General features: G+C 45.0%; 1 protein-coding gene across 1 annotated transcript in view; it reads right to left on the reverse strand.

The window, feature by feature from the left end:
- Positions 1-17,737: 17,737 nt before the first annotated feature.
- The window catches only part of L (zinc finger protein Lobe), a 172,723-nt gene continuing 170,139 nt past the window's right edge, over positions 17,738-20,321 (reverse strand). Inside the window, exon 7 of the mRNA XM_084589930.1 lies at positions 17,738-19,920. Coding sequence (XP_084446056.1) covers positions 18,220-19,920 — 1,701 coding nt within the window. The 3' untranslated portion in view covers positions 17,738-18,219. The remainder of the gene's footprint in view (positions 19,921-20,321) is intronic.

The following is a 20,321-nucleotide window of genomic DNA, read 5'->3' on the forward strand; positions in this document are numbered from 1 at the left end:
CATCGTGATATATATATATACATATATATATATATATATATATATATATATATATATATATATATATATATATATATATATATATATATATATATATATATATAATAAACAGATTTGGTCCGATGAAGAGATCTGTTTCTGAAACTAATTATTGAAAACTGGGAATCCAATGCTGAAATACGACTGTCAGTCATAAAAATGGTTGCGAATACTGCTTGAGTTGAAATGGATTATTCAGGGGGAATGATTTCGAAGAAAGGTGTTTAGCTCACTGGTCGTGAGATGATGCAAGCGATGTATAAGATGTATGAAATAGCTTAATGACGACTAGAGCTCCAGATCTAACACGTGAGCAATACGATACACATAAACTGTGGTAGTTTTTCTTGCCTTTATTTGGCTGTTGCGTCCGCAGAAATTTTCAGCTTTTTTCTTCCTTTGCTTTTGAGAACAGATCCTTGTTTCACGGGGTCAGGCAATCGTTTACGTAGAAGGGGTTATTTTAGGGAGTTCGCAGGCCGATATCTCTCAGACCGAGCCTAGCTTTTCGTGCATGCCTGAAAATTCAGATCTTTTTGCGCGTGGTGAAAACCTCCTAGCGATATTTTTTTCTTTTTTTTTCAGTGTCCGTCGTAGCAACTCGGTGAATAACGTTGAGATCAGATGATACAAGAGGGCAACCAAATTTATCTGGCTGTCGTACTCAACATTGCACACGGTCTTCATCCTATGCGACCGGAATTCCTTGATCGTCACATTATTTATCTGAGAATACTATTCCAACCCGAAAATCTTTCGTGCCAACTCACAGTTTGGGGCTTTTTATTCTCGGTTGTCCAACGCTCGCGCAGTTCTCTCTTCGCGCAACTTCTTCCACATCCACAAGAATTAAGCGCTGGACTCCAGTCCATCTACTTGCTTTTTAGGCTGCACTGCATCGACTCTCGAAGTTTGCATTTTATCAAGGTCCTGCCAAAAAAGTCACCAGTGAGCTGATGAAACGCGTTTTGAAATTTTGACAACCTTTTTGGCAAGCTCAGCGTTAGTTGCCATATCGCGTAGCACGATGGTTAGCAAACAGAAGTAGGGGGCAGCAACCAAAGCAAGTAAAAGGGTTGATATTCTGAACAATTCGGTGAACTGAATAATGTGGGAGAAGTGATACACGTGAGGCGATGTACGCTGCGCTCTGCTGCCCAGAGCCACTCCTAGCACGCACAGTCGTGTGACTGAATGACTGTAGAAGATACGCATGCGCAGTGCCTTTCAGCCACATTCCACCGAACGCTGCCGCAGACACGTGCTTGTATCGATTAACCGCTGTGATATAGAGCACCCTCAATAAACGCTCATTCTGTTCTGACTTATCCTGACTCTAACAATGACCAGCCGCTCAATTAAGTCTGACAAATTTAAACGTGAATGCGTGAAGTCGGGTAAACACGCAAGGAAATTGTAGTTGGCTCAATAAATGTGACCGTTCTTACGGAAGCACAGCTGAGTGATGCAATTTTAAACAATGACGTCATGCCTCCGTACTAATTCTGGCCTAAGAGAGGATAGGTCTTCTGGGCATGATTGTGGTGCAGCAGTACTTTTAAATAATGGCATTGAATTTTTCTTGATCCCAGTAATTTCCAATGGGGAGCGCGTTTCGTCTAAGGTTTCTTGCCGCGGTTTTGTTAGGGCATATACTCTGTATAGTCCACAGTTTAGCAACGAGGACGCACTACGAAAGATCAGGTTTGATTTATGAGGTTTTATGTCCCAAAGCAACTCGAGGCTATGAGGGACGCTGTAGTGGAGGGCTCTGAAAATTTCGACCACCGTTCTTCAACGTGTACTTTTCGTATCCATCGAAAAGCTGTCGCCGCGGCCAGGATTCGATCCCGCGTCCTTTGGTTCAGCAGCTGAAAGCCCTAACCACTGAGACACCGCAGCCAGCTTTGTAAGTTAAAAAATTTGTTTTAAAATATGTGAGATAAGTCGACGTGGTCTGCGCAGCTGAATTGCACAGCAAGGCGGATATGATGTAGTGTCCGATAGAGCACTATAGCTAGATTATTAATTAACTATAACTAGTATTTTTTTGTTTAATTTTATTTTGTGGTTAAGATTCCTTCGATCGTACAGCGCTGCCGCAACAGATGGCGCGAGCCGCCGCCCGATTCAACGCCTCATACATCCATCCATCGTATTCAAAGTATTGGGGTTTAAGAACAGCGAACGAGGCACGATAACTCTATCGCGTTGACTGTTAAAGGCGAAGCTTAAACATCCTCCTTTTTTTTCATATATTGTACAACTTCACGATAACAATAAATAAATCCGTAGGTCCTTTCTCGGCAGGCTTCTATTTTTTTGCTATGGACTTTGGCAAAATGAGTCCCATTGGTTTTTATGGAAATCTGACTTAATCGTTCTCAGCGCGCGACACAGATGCAAAATTTTTCAAGCCAGCGGAAGCTTAGACAATTTTTCTGAATACGTTTTCATGCAAGTATCTTGCAATATTCTACAGCAGCCTAACAATCAATTTCAGAAACGCAGTCCATTGGATTTGTATGGCATTTTTAACTACTCGATGCGAGCGCAGGGAAAATTCTAAAAGTAAGCTTGTGACACGCATCGTAAGCTTAGAGAGTTCCCATCAACATTTTCATAACAGTACCTTTCGATATCCCAGAGCTGCCTTGCAGTTAAAACATGTCCCGGAATCCTGGCTTTAAAAACCAACCGTCGAACTCTCAAATGCTATTTGTGACGTCCGATCGATTAAGAAGGCTTAAAAACTGGGCTCTCATTCGATGCTAACGACCCTAAATTCCTCAACATAGTGTTGACCTCTGTAATCCAAGAAGAAAAAGTTGATTAGTTGAATGTTGTAATTGATTTCTTTGGCTTCTGATGGGGCAGTCTTTTGTGTGGTACGAATACGACTTGGCGGTCCCCATGAACACGTGAATAATGCTACCTATTACGATGAGTAACTAATATCTTATTATAAAATTTTAATATGTCAGGATAGATTGGATATGAGGAAAAACCGGACATCCGTTATGTGTCCAACCGAGCACGGGGCAGGAAAAACTCTAATGCGTTCGGGCGATCTATTGAAACCGGCAGCGGCGCGAACAGGGCACCTTCGTTTGCCGCTACTTGAGGCTACTCGATCATCGTGGCGGCCTTCCTTCCCGCGTACGTGTCCCAATTTAAGAGCACGTGCCCACTTGCGCGCGCCAACCCAAATACGAATGCGTGTCCTGTCTGAAGCCTACGCTTGATCTGTAGAGACCGCAACCATGTTTGCCGTGAAAACTCTACAAGAATGAACTTAGAAAGTTTTCTCACCGAGTTTATAGACCAGATTTTTTAGCCGCTGCCGTTCGCGGCCATTTTATGCCGATTGGCCCTCCGCCGCGCGGGCACTTCCTTGGGGACTGCGGGGCCACGGTGTCGCCGCGGCCACGCCCACCCGATAGCCATGTTTAGAGCGTTTGGGTGCTAGAGAATATTACCAAAAATGTTTTCACCTCAAGGTTTGTTGGAGCAAGTTTATTTGCATTGTCGTAGAGTTAAAATCAACTCGTTAATGATAGGATTTAGTCTGACGTTCACGTTAACTGTGTTGGTGTTCAGCATGTAGCCACGCTATAAGGCTGCCATTTCGGTGCCTTACTGACGAGAAAACGTTTGTGAACAATTGCAGGCATTGCTCTTGCGTACGACTCGCATATAATTCCACTTCCAGTGAGCTCTTCTTCCTTGATGCCAGCCATTTCGATCGTCACCAATTAGACTGCACTGTCGATTGTGTGCTGTATGCCAGTAACACCAACAAATTATCGCGGTGTGTTCATCTGAGTCGACAAGCTAACAGCAGGCAAGTTTTGTGGCGCTTTATTTACACCGCCGCATTAGGGTCAGTTCTTTTTACCCCTGGAACATCTAGCGCATGCATGTCATGCATGATAACTTTTTTTTTTTTTTTAATCCTGCACGTACATTGTCGTACATGTCAAATGAAAAAAGAGCAGCAAAGAAATGCTAGTTGAAGCATGAAAGCTCAGCTTTCATTATAGAAGTACTTGCTGAAGGGCTAATTGGTTCATACTAACCAATGAAACGGCAATTGAGGTGTAGCATATACAGAACACTGGACCCACGTGAATAAGCACGTCGTCGGTAAAGCTTATCGACCAGGATCTGGGTTTTTTAGGCGGTCAAATTTAGATACCGAGAGTGTCATTTTACCGTTTTTTTTTTTATCACCACGCTCTAACTTTGATGATAATGTGCGGTTCCTGACAGTGAACCATTTATATTTTTCGATCGTAATTCTGTTTTTACGCCTTGTTTTGCTAGTAAGCGCTCTTTTTATTATTTCTTCTTTTCCAATGAAATTGTGTTTGTTCGTCTCAGGAAGTTACCAACAGCAAAAAGCTAGTACGCTCAACCGTTTTACACGCCGACTTCTCTCTGAAATAAGGATATAACGATCTGGATTGCTTATACTCGGAGTGCAGACAGCGCAACAAAAAAAAAAAAAAAAAAAAAAAAAAAAGAAAATGGGGACGTAGGTCTCCGTCTTTATTTATTTTATTTTGTTGCGCTCTCTGCACTCATAGATTACCAACTCGCCTAAGCGTATGTTATAGTAGGACTTACACGCTCATTAAGGAACGGCAAGCGAAAGCCTAAGACTAAGCACTGGGGGCCGAAAACACGCGTTTTGCCTAAACAACCTTCAGGGCGAAGCTCGCCGATCCCCGGTTACATCTCAAAGCATGGAGTACAATCCAAAATTCTACATTCTCATGCGCAAAATCAAAAAAATAAAAAGCGAAACTTGTGCCTTTATCACATGTGAAGGGCAGTCCCAGAAGAAAAAAAAAAACGGCATCGCTGCGCATTAACGGCGATTTACAGTTCACAATATGCATGTTAGACTACCTTCGTATAGTAAACGAGAGAACACTGCGCTTCAAAATGCTGTAGTACTCTCTGGAACAGGGACAAATAGTTGCGATGCACAGCACGCACCTACATGCATAGGTGGAAGATTGAACAGTCGCTCACAAACACGTATTCAACTCGAGGCGCCCGCGCGACCCGTAGTCCCTTGGCCGCGCGCGCCCGACAGATGGCGCCTGGTGTCGAGAGTAGGATAAGGCAGCCCACCGATCGCTGGATGGCTGACATACACGATGCGTCTAGAGGCGGGGCTAGAAAATTCTGGAACCATATAAGCTGACTAGGGAAGAAGAATCAAAGAAAGCAGGATCGGATTCAAGATAACGAGGGAAATTGTTTAAAGGGAGGCAACGCAGTGAACTACATTACATCAATTATAGCCGAGTCATTTAAGAGCGACGATAGGGCAATCTCCGCAAATCAGGAAGCAACACAAGGTAGCACAATACAAAGCAGCTTAGAACTGACCAATCTAAACTAGAAAAAGGCAGACAAAAATGTTCCTAAAAACACATCGACAGGAATAGATAGAATTCCGATCAAGCTGATTAATGAACTCGGTCAAAAAGTAAGGAAACGTTGTTAAAAGCTCTGGAAACAGTCATAACGAATAAGCAAATTCCGGACAGCTGGCGGCAGAGTAAAATGAATTTGATTTATAAAAGGAAAGGAGAAAGGATGCACATAAAATCCTACAGGCCGATTACAATAACATCTGTTATTTACAGGTTGGCCATGCAGGCGGTGAAATTAAAGGTGCAAGCATGGGTAGAAAGTAACAAGATACTCGGAGAACTTCAGAACGGCTTTAGAAATGGTAGGCGCTTAGATGATAGCCTGTTCGTGCTTACCCAATGCATCGAAATATCTAGAGTGGAAAATAGACCTTTATATTTGACCTTCCTGGACATAAACGGGGCGTACGACAACGTAAGCAGAGAACTCCTGTGGAACATATTAAAAGAAGAAGGTATCGGTTATGAGATAATAGAGTTCCTACAAGAAATGTACCGGGATAACAAAGTATAAATTACATGGGAAGGGATAAGAAGTACGGAAGATGTCAGAGTATGCAAAGGATTAAGACAAGACTGTCCTCTATCACCGCTGCTGTTCATGCTTTATATGATAAACCTGGAACGGAGGATAGAAGACAGTAACCTAGGTTTTAACCTTTCATATAGACTAGGTGGAAAGGCGGTAGAGCAGCGCCTCCCCGGTTTGATGTATGCAGACGCTACTGTGCTGCTAGGTGAGAGTCTGGAAGAATTGCAAACTCTAGTTAAGTATTGCGGATACGAAGGGGACGCTCTAGGCTTCATTTTTAGCGGAGTCAAGTCGGGTCTGATGATTTTCAACGGCTCAACTGATCAGGGTCTTAAAATACTGGGCCATGAAATACCCAGAGTAGCAGAACATAAATATCTGAGGGTATGGGTGAACGAAGGATTGGCATACATTGGAAAGCATGAGCAATCACTTAAGGCCAAAGGGCGAAGAAATGCCGGGATAATGAAGCATAGGACATTGTGGGGATAGAACAGGTATGAGGTTTTGAGGGGTATTTGGAAAGGAATTATGGTGCCCGGACTTACTTTCGGAAATGCGGTTTTGTGCCTAAAATCAGAGGTACAGTCGACATTAGAAATAAATCAGAGAGCCGTTGGACGATAAGCACTAGGTGCCCACGGCAAAACCACAAATGAGGCGGTACAGGGAGATATGGGCTGGGCATCTCTCGAAGTACGGGAAGCTCAGAGTATAATATTATTATGAGGAACGCCTGATGAAATTGGACAGTAACAGAAGGGCAGCTAAAGTATTTAAATACCTGTACTGAAAAAGCGTTGACTCACAATGGAGGAAAAGAACTAGGAAACTAACTAGTAAGTATGCTAGTCACAAGGACGGAGAAATAAAGAGAGTTAAGCAACAGGTGAAAAACACAGAAGGTAAAAATTGGATAAATTCGATGGAAAAGAAACAGAGTGTGGAATTATACCGAAAGTGGAAAATGCAGATCAGGAAGGAAGCGTTCTTTGATACCTCAAGAGGCAGTGCCCTACTTTTTGAAGCTAGATCAGGGTGCCTTAGAACACGCAGCTACAAAAAGAAATTTCACAATGAAGATGACGCATGTGATGTGTGTGGTAGCTCCAGTGAAACAATTGACTATATTATACTCGAATGTAATGGTATCCAACCGGAAGTTGATGCAGGCGCAGTCACTGTTCCTGAAGCTCTGGGGTTTAGAGATACCAGTGGCCGGGTGAATAAACCGGCGGTGGAAACTAGCAAAAAACGACTGGAAGTTTTGTGGCTTAAAAGCAGAGAAGTGACATAATGTTTATTTATTTATTTATTTATTTATTTATTTATTTATTTATTTATTTATTTATTTATTTATTTATTTATTTATTTATTTATTTATTTATTTATTTATTTATTTATTTATTTATTTATTTATTTATTTATTTATTTATTTATTCATATACCCTCAGGGCCCGAAGGCATTAAAGAGGGGAGTGGGAAAGATACATTGGTACAGGGTACAGTGCAGCATAAAACATAGAGAAACAATAACACGGCGATGTAATGTAGAAACAAAAGTTTATTAAATAGAAAGATGGTTTAGTTAACCAATCTTAACCAAAAATTAAGATATAGGGAGAAAAATGAGCATGATAGCTACTGCTACCACCCTGTTTCAAAGGGGACGCTCCTATATTCCATCCATCCCATCCAGGAGCGCACTAGCAGCCTGCGCGTGAGGGTAAAAAAATCTGGTCTATACTTGGGCTAGCTGGCGTTACGGCAGTATAATGGGCAAAGTAATAATAATAATAATAATAATAATAATAATAATAATAATAATAATAATAATAATAATAATAATAATAATAATAATAATAGTAATAATAATAATAATAATAATAATAATAATAATAATAATAATAATAATAATAATAATAATAATAATAATGATGAAAATATTACAAGACAATAATGTTCCAGGGAAACATCAGCTGCATATTTTGGTGCTCTAGTATAAATCCCATCATCATCATCATCCGAAATATACCCACTGCAGGGCGAAGGCCTCTCCCATATTCCTCCAGTTAACCCGGTCCTGTGCTAGCTGCATCCACTGGACCACTTCCTCATCCGCCCACCGAACTCTCTGGCGCCCCCCGTGACTCCTAAAAGCTCAAATGCAGAAACGCCTCGAAATACGTCATGTGTTTCACTCACGAGGTATTTTCATTGAATGGGAATTGATTTATAAATAAAGATTTTGATATGAAAAAACTGCACTTTGAGTTATGAACGGTTTAGGATTTCATGCATTATGACGAAATCCCAAGGCTGAAATAAGAAGCTTTGTTCAGAAGGGAATAGGGTTATCTAAGCAGCATTAAAGGTTTTACCTCTTTGTTTACCAGTGCATAAAGCCCGTGGGAATGTCAGTAAATCTGGATGCTTTCGCATATATTTTGAAGTGCGTCTGGGCTCCATAATGATCAAATACATCTTAATTTCTGTAGATATCAACTGCGCGCTGACTAAACTATCTGACAGTACCCGTGAAAGCTTGGCTGTTAATTCGACTAGAACAACCTTGTTATGGCTTGCCGTAGTCACTAATATTGCAGGCTTTAAAAAATCGTTTGATGTATTGCATCTTCACTCAATTTCTCCCTGCGTACACCCTCTAAACGCGCTCGTAAGTTTTGCTCGTTTTATTTAGTTTGACAATCAATCGCCGCTTTGTTGTTTGCCCAGGCTATTTTCCGACATTGAGATGATATCAAATAGGAGCTGTCTCAGAGGCGAGGTGTTAAATTTTTCAAAGAAGAAAATTAAGAAAACTTGAAACAAATCCGGATAGGCTTAAGTTGAATCAGTTAACCAAGCTCGCACACCAGTCGTGTTCTGTGAGAGCAAACAAACGCATCGAGCAACTGCTGCCCCGTGCAGTGCGAGCGTGCACTGATTCCAGAGCATTCGGCAAATCCTGTATAACCTGCTGATGAAAACCAATCATCATCCTGTTTCCCTTGACATCGGGTATCTACATCATTTGGCTATTGCCGCAGGCCACTGCATAACATTTCAGTGGATACCAGCTCACTGTGGCATTAAAACCAATGAAAAAGCTGATGGAGCGGCTCGTAAAGGCCATTACATCAAAGATACATTAGGACTTTCTTCACGAAATTTGATGCATACCAACTGGCTAAAACATCTGCTTCCGAAACAAAGTATCGACTTTGGAGCTTGCCGACACATCACTACCAATTTTTTTGTTCAATTGACCGACATCTAAAATCAAGACTCCCTCCGAAATTTCCTCTGATCTGTGCATATACAAATGGCTTGCGCTACCGTTTCGGTGAAATGAACAGTCCGCATTGTGACAACTGTGGCTCGATTGAAACTGTGGAACATATCCTACTTGAGTGCCCCGCATACGCCGACGAGCGTGAGTACTATATATGAATACAGCATGGAGAAGCTCTCCCCAGTGCCTTTAACAATGAACAGTGTTTTAGGTCCCATTATAGCCTGCCCTAGGCTACAGAGACTCGCGATGAACTTTTTATTTACGTATTTGAAAGAGATTGGACTTCTTGAAAAACTCTAAATTCACCTTGCATGTTACCCTCAGGCATTTTTCACGTTCTGAACTCTATAAGCACATTTGTTGGATTTTGCATTTCATCATTTCATTCTTATCATTACTCCACTATACACCTTACAACGCATTTAATGGCCGTATTTTATCTCCCCCTTCATTTCTTTTAATCTTCCCACGATTCTTTTTCCATCTTTTCCTCCCCAATTCCCCTTCCTACGCAGAGTAGCATGTCAGCGAAATTTAAACGCCGGCTAAATTCTCTGTTTTTCATTAAAGGGTCTCTCTCTCTCTCCCTCCTCTCTCTCTCTCTCTCTCTCTCTCTCTCTCTCTCTCTCTCTCTCTCTCTCTCTCTCTCTCTCTCTCTCTCTCTCTCTCTCTCATGACTTCAGAGTCGTGCATTCCTTCCGCACTTGCTGTACGAGCAGCTTTCTGAATAGTTATTTGCCGTAAGAACAGAGAACATAGAGAACCCAAGCTAAAGTTTGCCGCGTCCCCACAGAGCCGTAACCCAAAGGGAGAGGAGCCTTTTATGAGCGCTCCCGTATATTCAGGTCACCCTGCCCTGAGCTCCGTTCCATAAGCTGTTGGCAGCACTACAGGAGGTAAGGCTGACCTGTGTAACACAAGATAGCGCGCACAGCCCGGCTGTGTTGATGCATATCCTTACACCGCGGTCACAAGCGCGTATAAGAAGGCCCAAGCCAACCTCTGTGCATTTCGTAGTGCTGAAAACAGCTTGCGGAACGGCGCATACGCGAGTAATCTTATCAGTTAAATCATCATCATCATCATCAGCCTGACTATACCCACTGCAGGGCGAAGGCCTCTCCCATATTTCTCCACTTAACCCGGTTCTGTGCTAGCTGCATTCACTTGACCCCCGCGAACTTCTTAACCTCATCCGCCCACCTAACTTTCTGCCGCCCCCTTCTACGCTTTCCTTCTCTTGGAATCCAGTTTGTTACCCTCAGCGACCATCGGTTATCCTCTCTTCGCACTACATGTCCTTAGTAGTTAAATGCGCACACCTAAACCTTCATAATGCGGTCGCGTGTTTATCACACTCCAAGTGGCTGGCGGCAGCAGTTCTTAGGCGCGCAGAGGAGCAATTACAGCGCCGTCTGGCCAAACTTGTGATCACTACGTCGCAGTAGACAAAGCGGCAGTCGTTTGTATGCAAAGCGGGAGATTTCTGTCACTTGATATCACTGGATTGCTAGATCAGCAGCTTACCTCGCGACTACGATGACAGAGTTGATTTGTTAACACTTGTCAGCTATGACGTTCCATTGGTATTTATTTCTGAGACGTAGTTATCATCAATCGGCGAGATATCATTTGGCTTACGGTAGCCAAATCGCACAGAGCACGTCCAACGTAGCGAAAATCGGCATGGCGTACCTGCTATCTTTATTTCATGTGCACTGACATACACTCTTCATTCGGACATCGCATTTTTCATACAGAAGTGTCGATAGAGCTACATAAAACATCGTTAATTAGATCCATTTACCGCTCACCGTCTGAATCGCTTAATTTGGGAGAATATCATTCTAGCAGAAAATATTAGCATTTTTAAATATTATTGGCCCCTCGGATTCATAATGCTCAGATTACTGTGTGTTGTGGGCCGTAGACTAGTCATTTACTTTACCAATACGATGCGATCCGCCTGGCTTAGCAAGCTTGTCGACCACATGTTGACCAATGTAAGCATCCCTCAAACTGCACGAATTGTATAGCTCACCATCACCATCCACTACATCGTTCTTTTTTTTTTTCTAAACAGTACTAACTATAGTAGACGAAATTTCTTTAAGAAGAGATTGTTCGGCTACGATAAGTTTACTCCCATCATAGCATGTACCGACTGGAGCGACATCCCGAATGACAGCTGAGCCAGAATAGCTTATGATAAATTCTGCAGTCTAACTGATAAGCGTTTTAATGAATGCACCCGAAATTTAACCTCCCAGAAGAGGTCCGCCCCTGGAAATCCTTAAATTACTGGCTCCATTTTACGCTCCGTTCTTAAGAAAACTAACAATCCTTCAACATAAATCGTCGTCGTTTTTCAGAGCAAATATGTACTGTCAGCTGTATTTGAGAAGGCTCAAACGAAAACACTACCAAACACAATTATTAAAGAGTCACTAAGAAATGTCTGGACATTTTAAACACACAACCACCGCGTTTAAAATGCGTCATACATTCGATGCGTCATCTATAGATGACGCATCGAATGTATGCTCAGAGAAAAAATTCTAGAAGGCACTTTGGACCACTAAAGTGCGATGAGGCGAAAGCCATTATAGCGCGGTGGATCGTAGCCCTCCACTACGGCACCTCTATCTCCCTCTCTTCTTTCCCTCCCACCTTCCTCCCTTCCTTTACGACGTGGTACATGTGTACGTGGAGAGTAGTGACAGATACTGCGCCTTTGCTATCCTGTAAATCAATTTCAAACGCCGCTGATGCCTGCTGTACTAACACCTCAGACATCATGGGTCTGCTTCTGTTTGCTGTGTGGTGCGGCGTTCGAGGAAGCGGCAAATGAAAGGCGCGCCGCACGGACGCCTGGATCGGACGCCCGGCGAGGTCAGCTTCGTATATGCATGAATCACGTGGTGACGTCATGACCTGTCGTGACGGTACATCGAGCGCCCCTTGCCGAACACAACCAGAGAGAGAGAGAGAGAGAGAGAGAGAGAGAGAGAGAGAGAGAGAGACCCTTTAATGAAGAACAAAGGTTTTAGCTGGCGTTTAAATTTCGCTGACATGTACTGTATGTAAGAAGGGGAATTGGGGAGGGAAAGATTGAAAAAGAATGGTGAGGAGAAAAAAAGAAATGAAGGGAGAAATAAAATGCGGCCATTAAATGCGTTGTAAGGTGCACCGTGGAGTAATGGTATAAAATGAAGGGATGAAATGCATAGTCCGATAAATATGCTTATAGAGTTCACAGCGTGAAAAATGCCTGCGGGGAACATTCAAGGGGAACTTAAAGTTTGTCTAAAAGTCCAATTTCTTTTAAATACGTAAATAAAACGTTAATTGCGAGACTCTGTTGCCTAAGGCAGGCTAAGGAACCTAAAACAATATCCATTGTTAAAGACACTGGGGAGAGCTTTTCCGTGCCATGTTCGTAGTACGCACGCTCGTCAGCGTACGCAGGGCACTCAAGCAGGATATGTTGCACAGTTTCATCCGAACCACAAAGGGGGGGGGGGGGGGGGGGAAGGAGCGGGGGGTTATTTTTACTCCCTGGGGCTACTCGACTGGACAGGAGAGTTCTCTGAAAAACGTGGGAGAGGAAATAGACGATAAAGGGCATGGCGAAATAGGTTTATTGTGATGACTGCAACTCCACTATTAACTAGCCTTTCAAATATTTTTTTTTTTGGCCGCACTTCCTCGGCACGGCGATTCACATTCATTGATTTTTAATTGAAACTTTATTAGCTGAAATGTGGGGGTTAGGGGTAATAGGTTAGAAATAGTTGGTGAGGAAGCAATTGTCGGCAATCCTTGGTCTAGGAGTCCGTTAACATCAGGTGCAGCTCTGACTCGCTGCACCAGCATGACCTGATACGCTACGCATCCTAATCGGCTATAAGGCCCTTCCCCCTCTTCTCAACACTGGAGCTACCTATTTGAGGCATTATGGGACTAGTTCGCATCCTCATGATGTATTATATAATGTAGCGGTGACTCCGCATCAGACACACTCGCTCTTTGCATCACGTGGACCATACATATCTTGTGGTACAGTGCTTTGTTTGCATACGTGTAATTGTAGTGGCTTACAATCAACGAGCTAGAAAATATGATCGACCAGAAAGTAGTCAGTGGCTTTTAATAATGTATATAATACTTATAACTAGCAATTAAACAAGGAATTTCATAATAAAGCGAGCCCTGATCCTGCGCAGAATTATCTTAGTGACGATGTTTCTATACTTAATCGTGCCTTTTAGAAAAGCAAACGATAGCGCGAAGGGCCCAATTTTGCAGAAAAGGTCCGGCATCAGCGCCTGCGTTAAAGTTGCTTGCGTCGTAAGCGAAAAATCACGAACACACTACGTGCAAGCTAACAGAGGCTCAAATTATGGGCTGAATGATCAAACGAGTAGCGAAATATGTGTACGCGAACGAGGACGTCATGCCTTAAAAGGCCGACCTTGTGTACACCAAATTATGCGCCCGTTTTTAACTTGAGCGGCGTCGGCGGCGTAACCGGTGGGCAGTTGTATGGCGGTCCCGGTGGGTCGCCCTATCACCTCTAGCACTGATCACAACCTGGAGTGCAAGATTCTGCTCTACCTCCCGCAATCGCCATGGCCATTCGAAACACAGACGTCTCGGAAAGTCTAGTGAATGGCAGCGTTGGGATCTTCAGGGATCCCTTAAAACTACCGCTTCCTACGCTCAAAGGCGAAGCTTGATTGTACCCGGGTTATTGCAGACACTGCAAGCTACTGCAACCATTGCGAACGGTACTGCTGTGGCGCATGGAGAGGAGAGTGGAAGTGTAAGGTCAAAATCGTAGGCGTTGGCGATGGGTGCTGCGAGCAAAATGTCACCAGCATGCCGCTGGCATGTGAGAGTTGGCAGGTCACATGGATTGCAGGCTTGGAAGTGGCATAGGTTGTCACCCGAGCTCTGTCAACTCGGCAGCTCTGAAATGGGAAAACATGGAATTTGAACCCGAGACACTTGTGCACCGAGTCAGACGTGCAACCCCTGGACCACGCAGTGACGTTCGTATGACTTTTGTAGTTAAATCAGGGCTTTATATCTATGCTGGGTAGCCTATCACGTAATTTGGCCAGCTTACGAATGCTGTCTATGTCTGTGATGACATGTGATTTAATAGGGGCAGATTTTGAGGGAATGGCGATTTGGCGTGTAACAATGTATCTGAATAGTAAGGAATGCGCATATCATCCGCAGTATAAAAGGCGTTTACGGAAGAGAAACACAGTCACGTCGCCCACATGTCGCTCAAGCGAGCTCATCGAATTACGGCGGCGGCGCCAACAGATGTAGTGACAGCACCTCCTTTATAAAAAGCGAAGCACTGGGAAAAATATGGCTGCCAGTTGAATTATGGTTATCGGAAGAATATACAGAGTAGGCTCAAAATTCGCATGCATGGAAGCATGTCTTTCAGGTTCTTTATCTCAGCACACTGCAAAACTAAAACACCTGGAGGGCTGTGCTCACATTTCGCCATTACCCGGCCATTGTTTAGTTTCTGTTCACACACTTCAGCTAGCAATCAATGCACACTTGCTCGTTACCATTGTCAACATCAGTTTTAAAGCGAAAGCGTTTAAAGTCTCCGTTCTGTAGAAAATCTGGCGTCAGTGTTACAATCGTTGTGGGCGAAAAATCGCGGGCATGGCTGTGGCAGGTGGCAGTTGTCAGGTGACATGAGGAATGACTTACTGATGAGCTGGGTGATGTGTGATGTAACCGTACCACATGCTGTCACAAAGTTGAGAGGAGCTGCCAACTGGGGTTGCTCACTTGAGGTTGGAGAGTGGGATCGGAATCAAGCTTCCAGTGCGATGCCGAGTCAGGCAGGCTACTCATATATGCCACACAGGCACATTCGTGTGGCTTTGTTAAAGCAGAGCTTGATATCTTTTGTCGGGTGGTTGTCCTGTTACCATAATTGCCTAATTAAATTTCCAGTTGTCACGAATGGCTTACCTGTTAAAATTTTATTTATTAACATATCGCCAGTTTGGTTTTAGACTAAATTATTTGATTCAACTGGCATTAATTAACCATTGGTTTAATCAAATTTTCCCTCCCCAGAGGATTTTTTGTAGGCGCTGTTTTTGTCGATTTGACTACGGACTCCGGAATTATTATTCATGATACCCGCTTTTCTAAAGTTGATGAGCTAGGTGTGTGTGCCCCAGCTCTTGCTGCTCTGCTTAACTACGTAATTTGCGAAGTTTCGCTCAGTCACCGACCTAACCAGACAGGCGAATCTGTTGAAATGTTTAGCTTTCGTCTGTAGTTGAGTTCGCTAACGTATTAAACTCGAATAATAACAATTAAAAAACTTATTCCGCTTAGCTCACCCTGAGGAGGCTTATAGTGTCTGTATTGAAGGAACAGACTTGCAGAAATGATTTTTTTAAAGAAATAACGACACTTTTGTGAAACTTTGTTGTTGTTTTCTTTTTCTCTTTTTTTTTTTTTTTTTTTTTTTTTTTTTTTTTTTTTTTTTTTTTACTGATATACTAAATTTTACGAACTCCTGATAGAGCGAGCACAATCCGTGAGACCGTCAAGTTCGATATAAGTGGGCTCGACTTATAACATTGGCATCCTGCATTCATTCCGGGTTGTTTTTAGGCAGATATTAAAACGAGCCGGAACTAAAGCTGGAAGTACCCAGAAGTATAGCGAAGCCAATTGGTTTGAGCTCCAAATTTGTAGCCAAATAGAATAGAAGCGATATTGTAAACAATTTTTTTTTTATTGAACAAAAAATATTAGAGCTTAGAATCAACGTATAGAAACAGCGAAAAGAGCGCCAAAGTTTGGCGTCTTGCTTAGTCTTCTAGCAAGGGGTACGTCAAAACGAATAAATTAAACTTTACATATTCAATTTAGTTATATAATTACAATAAACGAAGTCCAGCTTTACTTAGTTGCGCGTATCGGATTTTGTTAAATTGTTTTTTTTTTTTTTTTTGTTAAAATGTTTTGTTCTTTGTTAAAGAGAAGACACGCTCTCATGGAACAAACTGTAAGAAACTGGCAGTGAGAAAATTTTCAGTGCGGTCTTCGTCAAGCGAAGAAAGCAGCATTCACCGCAAGTATTCTTATATACGATGCCGCCACTTGCCACAAACTCAAACATGCTTGATTAGGTGCACTGCTGCCGAGCAGTCATGTTGCTTTTGTACACATTGCTCATCATAAATATACATGAACAGAAGGGAGTGCTTCACATGCGCACGATGGGGCTTTGAGCGCTGCACCATGCCTGATATGAAATATCCACTTCATCAAGGTTCTTACAAAGCTCTCGACACATCTTTCCTACAAAGATTCCTCTCCCCGTCGCTGGCAACATGCGACCTAAGCATAGGCGATGAAGCTTCGTACAGAACAAGAACGCAAAAAAAAAAAAAACAGGACACAAGTTCCTTGTCTGTTTTTTTTGTTTGTTTGTTGTTTTTTTGCGCTCCCGTTCTGCACGATGCTTCACCGACTCGCCCACACAAAGGTATTAAGCGATGAAGCTATTGCGCAGCATGCATCGTGATAAATTGTGCAATTATCTCACTAACTGTTGAAACGAATGCAGCGTGTTATCAGATACCTATGCTGCTGACTTGCGCGCACTTTATGCCCAGGCGATAGAGCTATTCTTTTTCGAATGATTATGCTCGTTCTTTATGGTACGTCGTGCCGATTTTCAGGCCTGGACGATATGGAAATAGGTCGTCGCTTGAGACAATCACGAGAGACGAAAAGTACACGAAATCACGTGCTTAATCACCTGACTTTCTTTTATTTCTCCGCTAATTTCTGATAGGTACTGATGTTCGCCCTTTGCACGAAGCGTAATCAAAAATAGTACATTATAAATCCGTACAAAACCAGCAAATTTAAGCGCCCAGGTGCAATGCATCTGGTGTGCAAGATTTGAAATTATTTTTGTAGTTAGCGCATCGGACGGAAACGAAGCGTCTTACTGCCACGAGAAATGACCTGCCCTTATCCCACACTTCGGTGCCTACTGTTTTTGTTTTTCAACATTGGCCACTCCGTGTTAAATTTTAAAATCTGCATGCAGCGTTACGACAGCGCGTATAATGTGACCGAAAGTGGCACATTGTTAAGTTGGGCGAGTTTGTCCTGCCTGATGTCCTGCAGGCGAAGTTAATTTGGTTATTTTAAGCTATTATAACACTGCTGCAAAGGGAAACAATACTTACCTCAAAAGTATGCCTTCCAAAGTCTTCTATAGCACATGTTCCCCAGAGTTGACAGCGGTGTGTCAATGAAAAGCGAGATGAACCTTTCTTTCCTTAAAAATATGAACTTTATTTGCCTCGTGAACCTTGTAAACCACATAGGCAAACGTAAAAAAATGTAATTGATATAGTATAGTTGCGTAGGAAAAGAAATGGTATCTTCGTAAACAGAAACACTGAAACTTGAACACTGGGAAGAATAGACTATTCATATTTGGCTGTGGTATATTCAGTGTTACAAACGTGCTTGATGAAGAGTATTATACCAAGGCAGAAAACAACCACAGCATAATGTATGCAGATCCATACCCTGCTTTATGTTTTGGACACACAGAACGAAAACATGATGATTGATGTGGATAACCAGTATTTACAGGGCTTTGAAATTCCGCACCAGAGTAGCACTCGGGTATGTACAGCCTTGATCAGGCCCACCTTTGACAAGATGATGAGATATATTAGAAGGAATACTTTGCACAGCTTCTGCGGAGACTCAGGCGCGCCGCGGAAGACGCAATAAGTTAACAGCGAGGAGGCGTCCGCGTTTGATTGTTTCGGGGCCGCACACCGGTGACGAGTGAAGGGACGGCCAGGCGTTCAGCCGCCGTGGCTGCTACGCACGTGCTGTTCTAGCTCGAGCGGCGACTCGAACTTGATGCGGCACTCGGGGCAGCGGCCCTGGTCCTGGACACCCTTAGCGTGGAAGCAGTCCTTGCACATGAACGACTGGCGCTCTTGCTGGCGACCCGTGATGATGCGGCTGGCCGCGTCCAGGGGACGCTCGCAGACGCAGCAGAGCGAGCCCTTGTCACAGTGGGCCACGTGGAAGCGCGCGTGCATGCGCACCTCCACCTGCGACATGAGCGTCTGGCGGCACACCACGCAGGGCAGCGGGAGCGCGGGGCCCCCGCCGTGCGAGTTGACGTGCGAGAAGAACTGCTCCTCGGAGCGCAGGACCTCGCGGCAGCCGGCGCACGTGGAGCCCTTGACCACCTTGCAGTGCGTCAGCTTGTGTTCGGCCAGCGTGGTTGCTGAGGGGCACATCTCGTCGCAGATGTTGCACTTGTGCTTGCTGGGGCTCGCCGTGTGGCTCTTCATGTGGTTCTCCAGGTCGGAACGCGACTTACACGGCTCGTTGCAGTACGCACACAGCAGGCTGAGCGACTTCTGCGAGCGCACATTGTGCACCTGCTTTCGGTGCGCCGCCAGCAGGACGTCCGTGCCAAATGCCTGGTCGCAGATGTCGCACTTGGCGTCCTTGATCCTCGGCTTGACACTGAGGTTCTGCACTCCTTCCGGGTGCAAGGTGAGGTCGGCTGCGTGGCAGGCCTGCATGTGCTTTTCGAGCAGGAACTCCACGTGGAAGGCTTGGCTGCAGAGGGCGCACGCGAACTGCTTGCCGTGTGTGTCCAGGTGGCTCTGCAGAAGGGGCTCGCTGGCGAACGTCTGGTCGCACAGCAAGCACCGGTAGGGAGCCGCCTTGGCCAAGTGCGTGACTTGCACATGTAGTGCGAACTCGGGCTCAGACCGGTAGGCGGCGTTGCACGCGCTGCATTTGAAGACTTGGCACTCGTTGCTGTGCTTGACGGCGAAGTGCACCTGCACGCCCACTTTGGAGTCGAAAACGTCGCGGCAGAGCGCGCAGCGGTACAGGTGGTGGGCGTGGACGTCAAGCAGATGCTTCTGCAGCTCGTCGGGACGCGGGAAGAGCTTGAGGCACGCCTGGCAGCCGTACTCGACCGACGTGGCCAGGAAATGCGCGGCCACGTGAGCCTCGAGCTGTTGCGAGGAGGGGAATTCGGCGCGGCACTCGGGACAGCAGCGGGACATGCGGCCCTCGAGGTGGGAGGCCAGGTGCGCCCGGAACGACTCGAAGTCCGGTGAGGCGGCGCCGCACTGGCTGCAGAGCAGGGGCCCGCCGCCGGAGTCGGCGCCCATCATGGCCGACATGCGCTTGCTCAGCACCTCGCTGAAGCTGTGCGCTGCCAGCGTGTGCGTCTGCAGCGCGTGCACACTGGGTAGCTTCATGCCACAGTACTCGCACTCGTACGACGCGTCGACCAGCGACGATGCCGTCGTGGCAGCGGGCGGAGAATGGCGGGACACGGCGCGGCCGTTGGGTTCTGGCCGCAGGGGACCCCCGTGCGACGGCCCCACCAGCGACGCTGCCGAGAAGGGCACGTGTGAGGCGCGCACGTGCGCCTGCAGAGTCTCCAGGCTGCCGAAGTCGCGCCGGCTGCAGAAGCCGCACGCCAGAGGCTCCTCACGAGGACTCGTGCTGCCGGGCCGCTCAGACACCTACGGAGAAGCACGGGACGTCGTCAGGAAAGCACGCACGAAATGGCTTCTCTTTTTCGCGAGCCGCTCTTTTTTTTTTTTTCTTCTCCCAGCATCCCGAGTAATCTATTCTGAATATGCCAAACGTGAGCCGGGAGGAATATGAAGAAGGCTGTTCGATACAATCTCAGAGCCCCCGAGTGACCGGGAACGACGCAAGTAGTAGACGCATTCCCTCTAGGCAAAATAAGAGAGGGCAGAACCTCGGGGAGGCCAAGCTCAGCAAACAAAGTGCGCCATCCTCTGAGCCCCCGCCAGACAGCTATTCATTTCGATCCGAAAAAGACCCCCCCCCCCCCCCCCCGCCCCCTTTATCTTCTTCTCCTACTTTTTACACTACTATTTCTTCGACTGTTCCGCTT

This window comes from Amblyomma maculatum, chromosome 1 (genome assembly GCF_055883805.1).
Source record: "Amblyomma maculatum isolate TAMU_Amacu chromosome 1, ASM5588380v1, whole genome shotgun sequence".
Lineage (NCBI taxonomy): Eukaryota > Metazoa > Arthropoda > Arachnida > Ixodida > Ixodidae > Amblyomma > Amblyomma maculatum.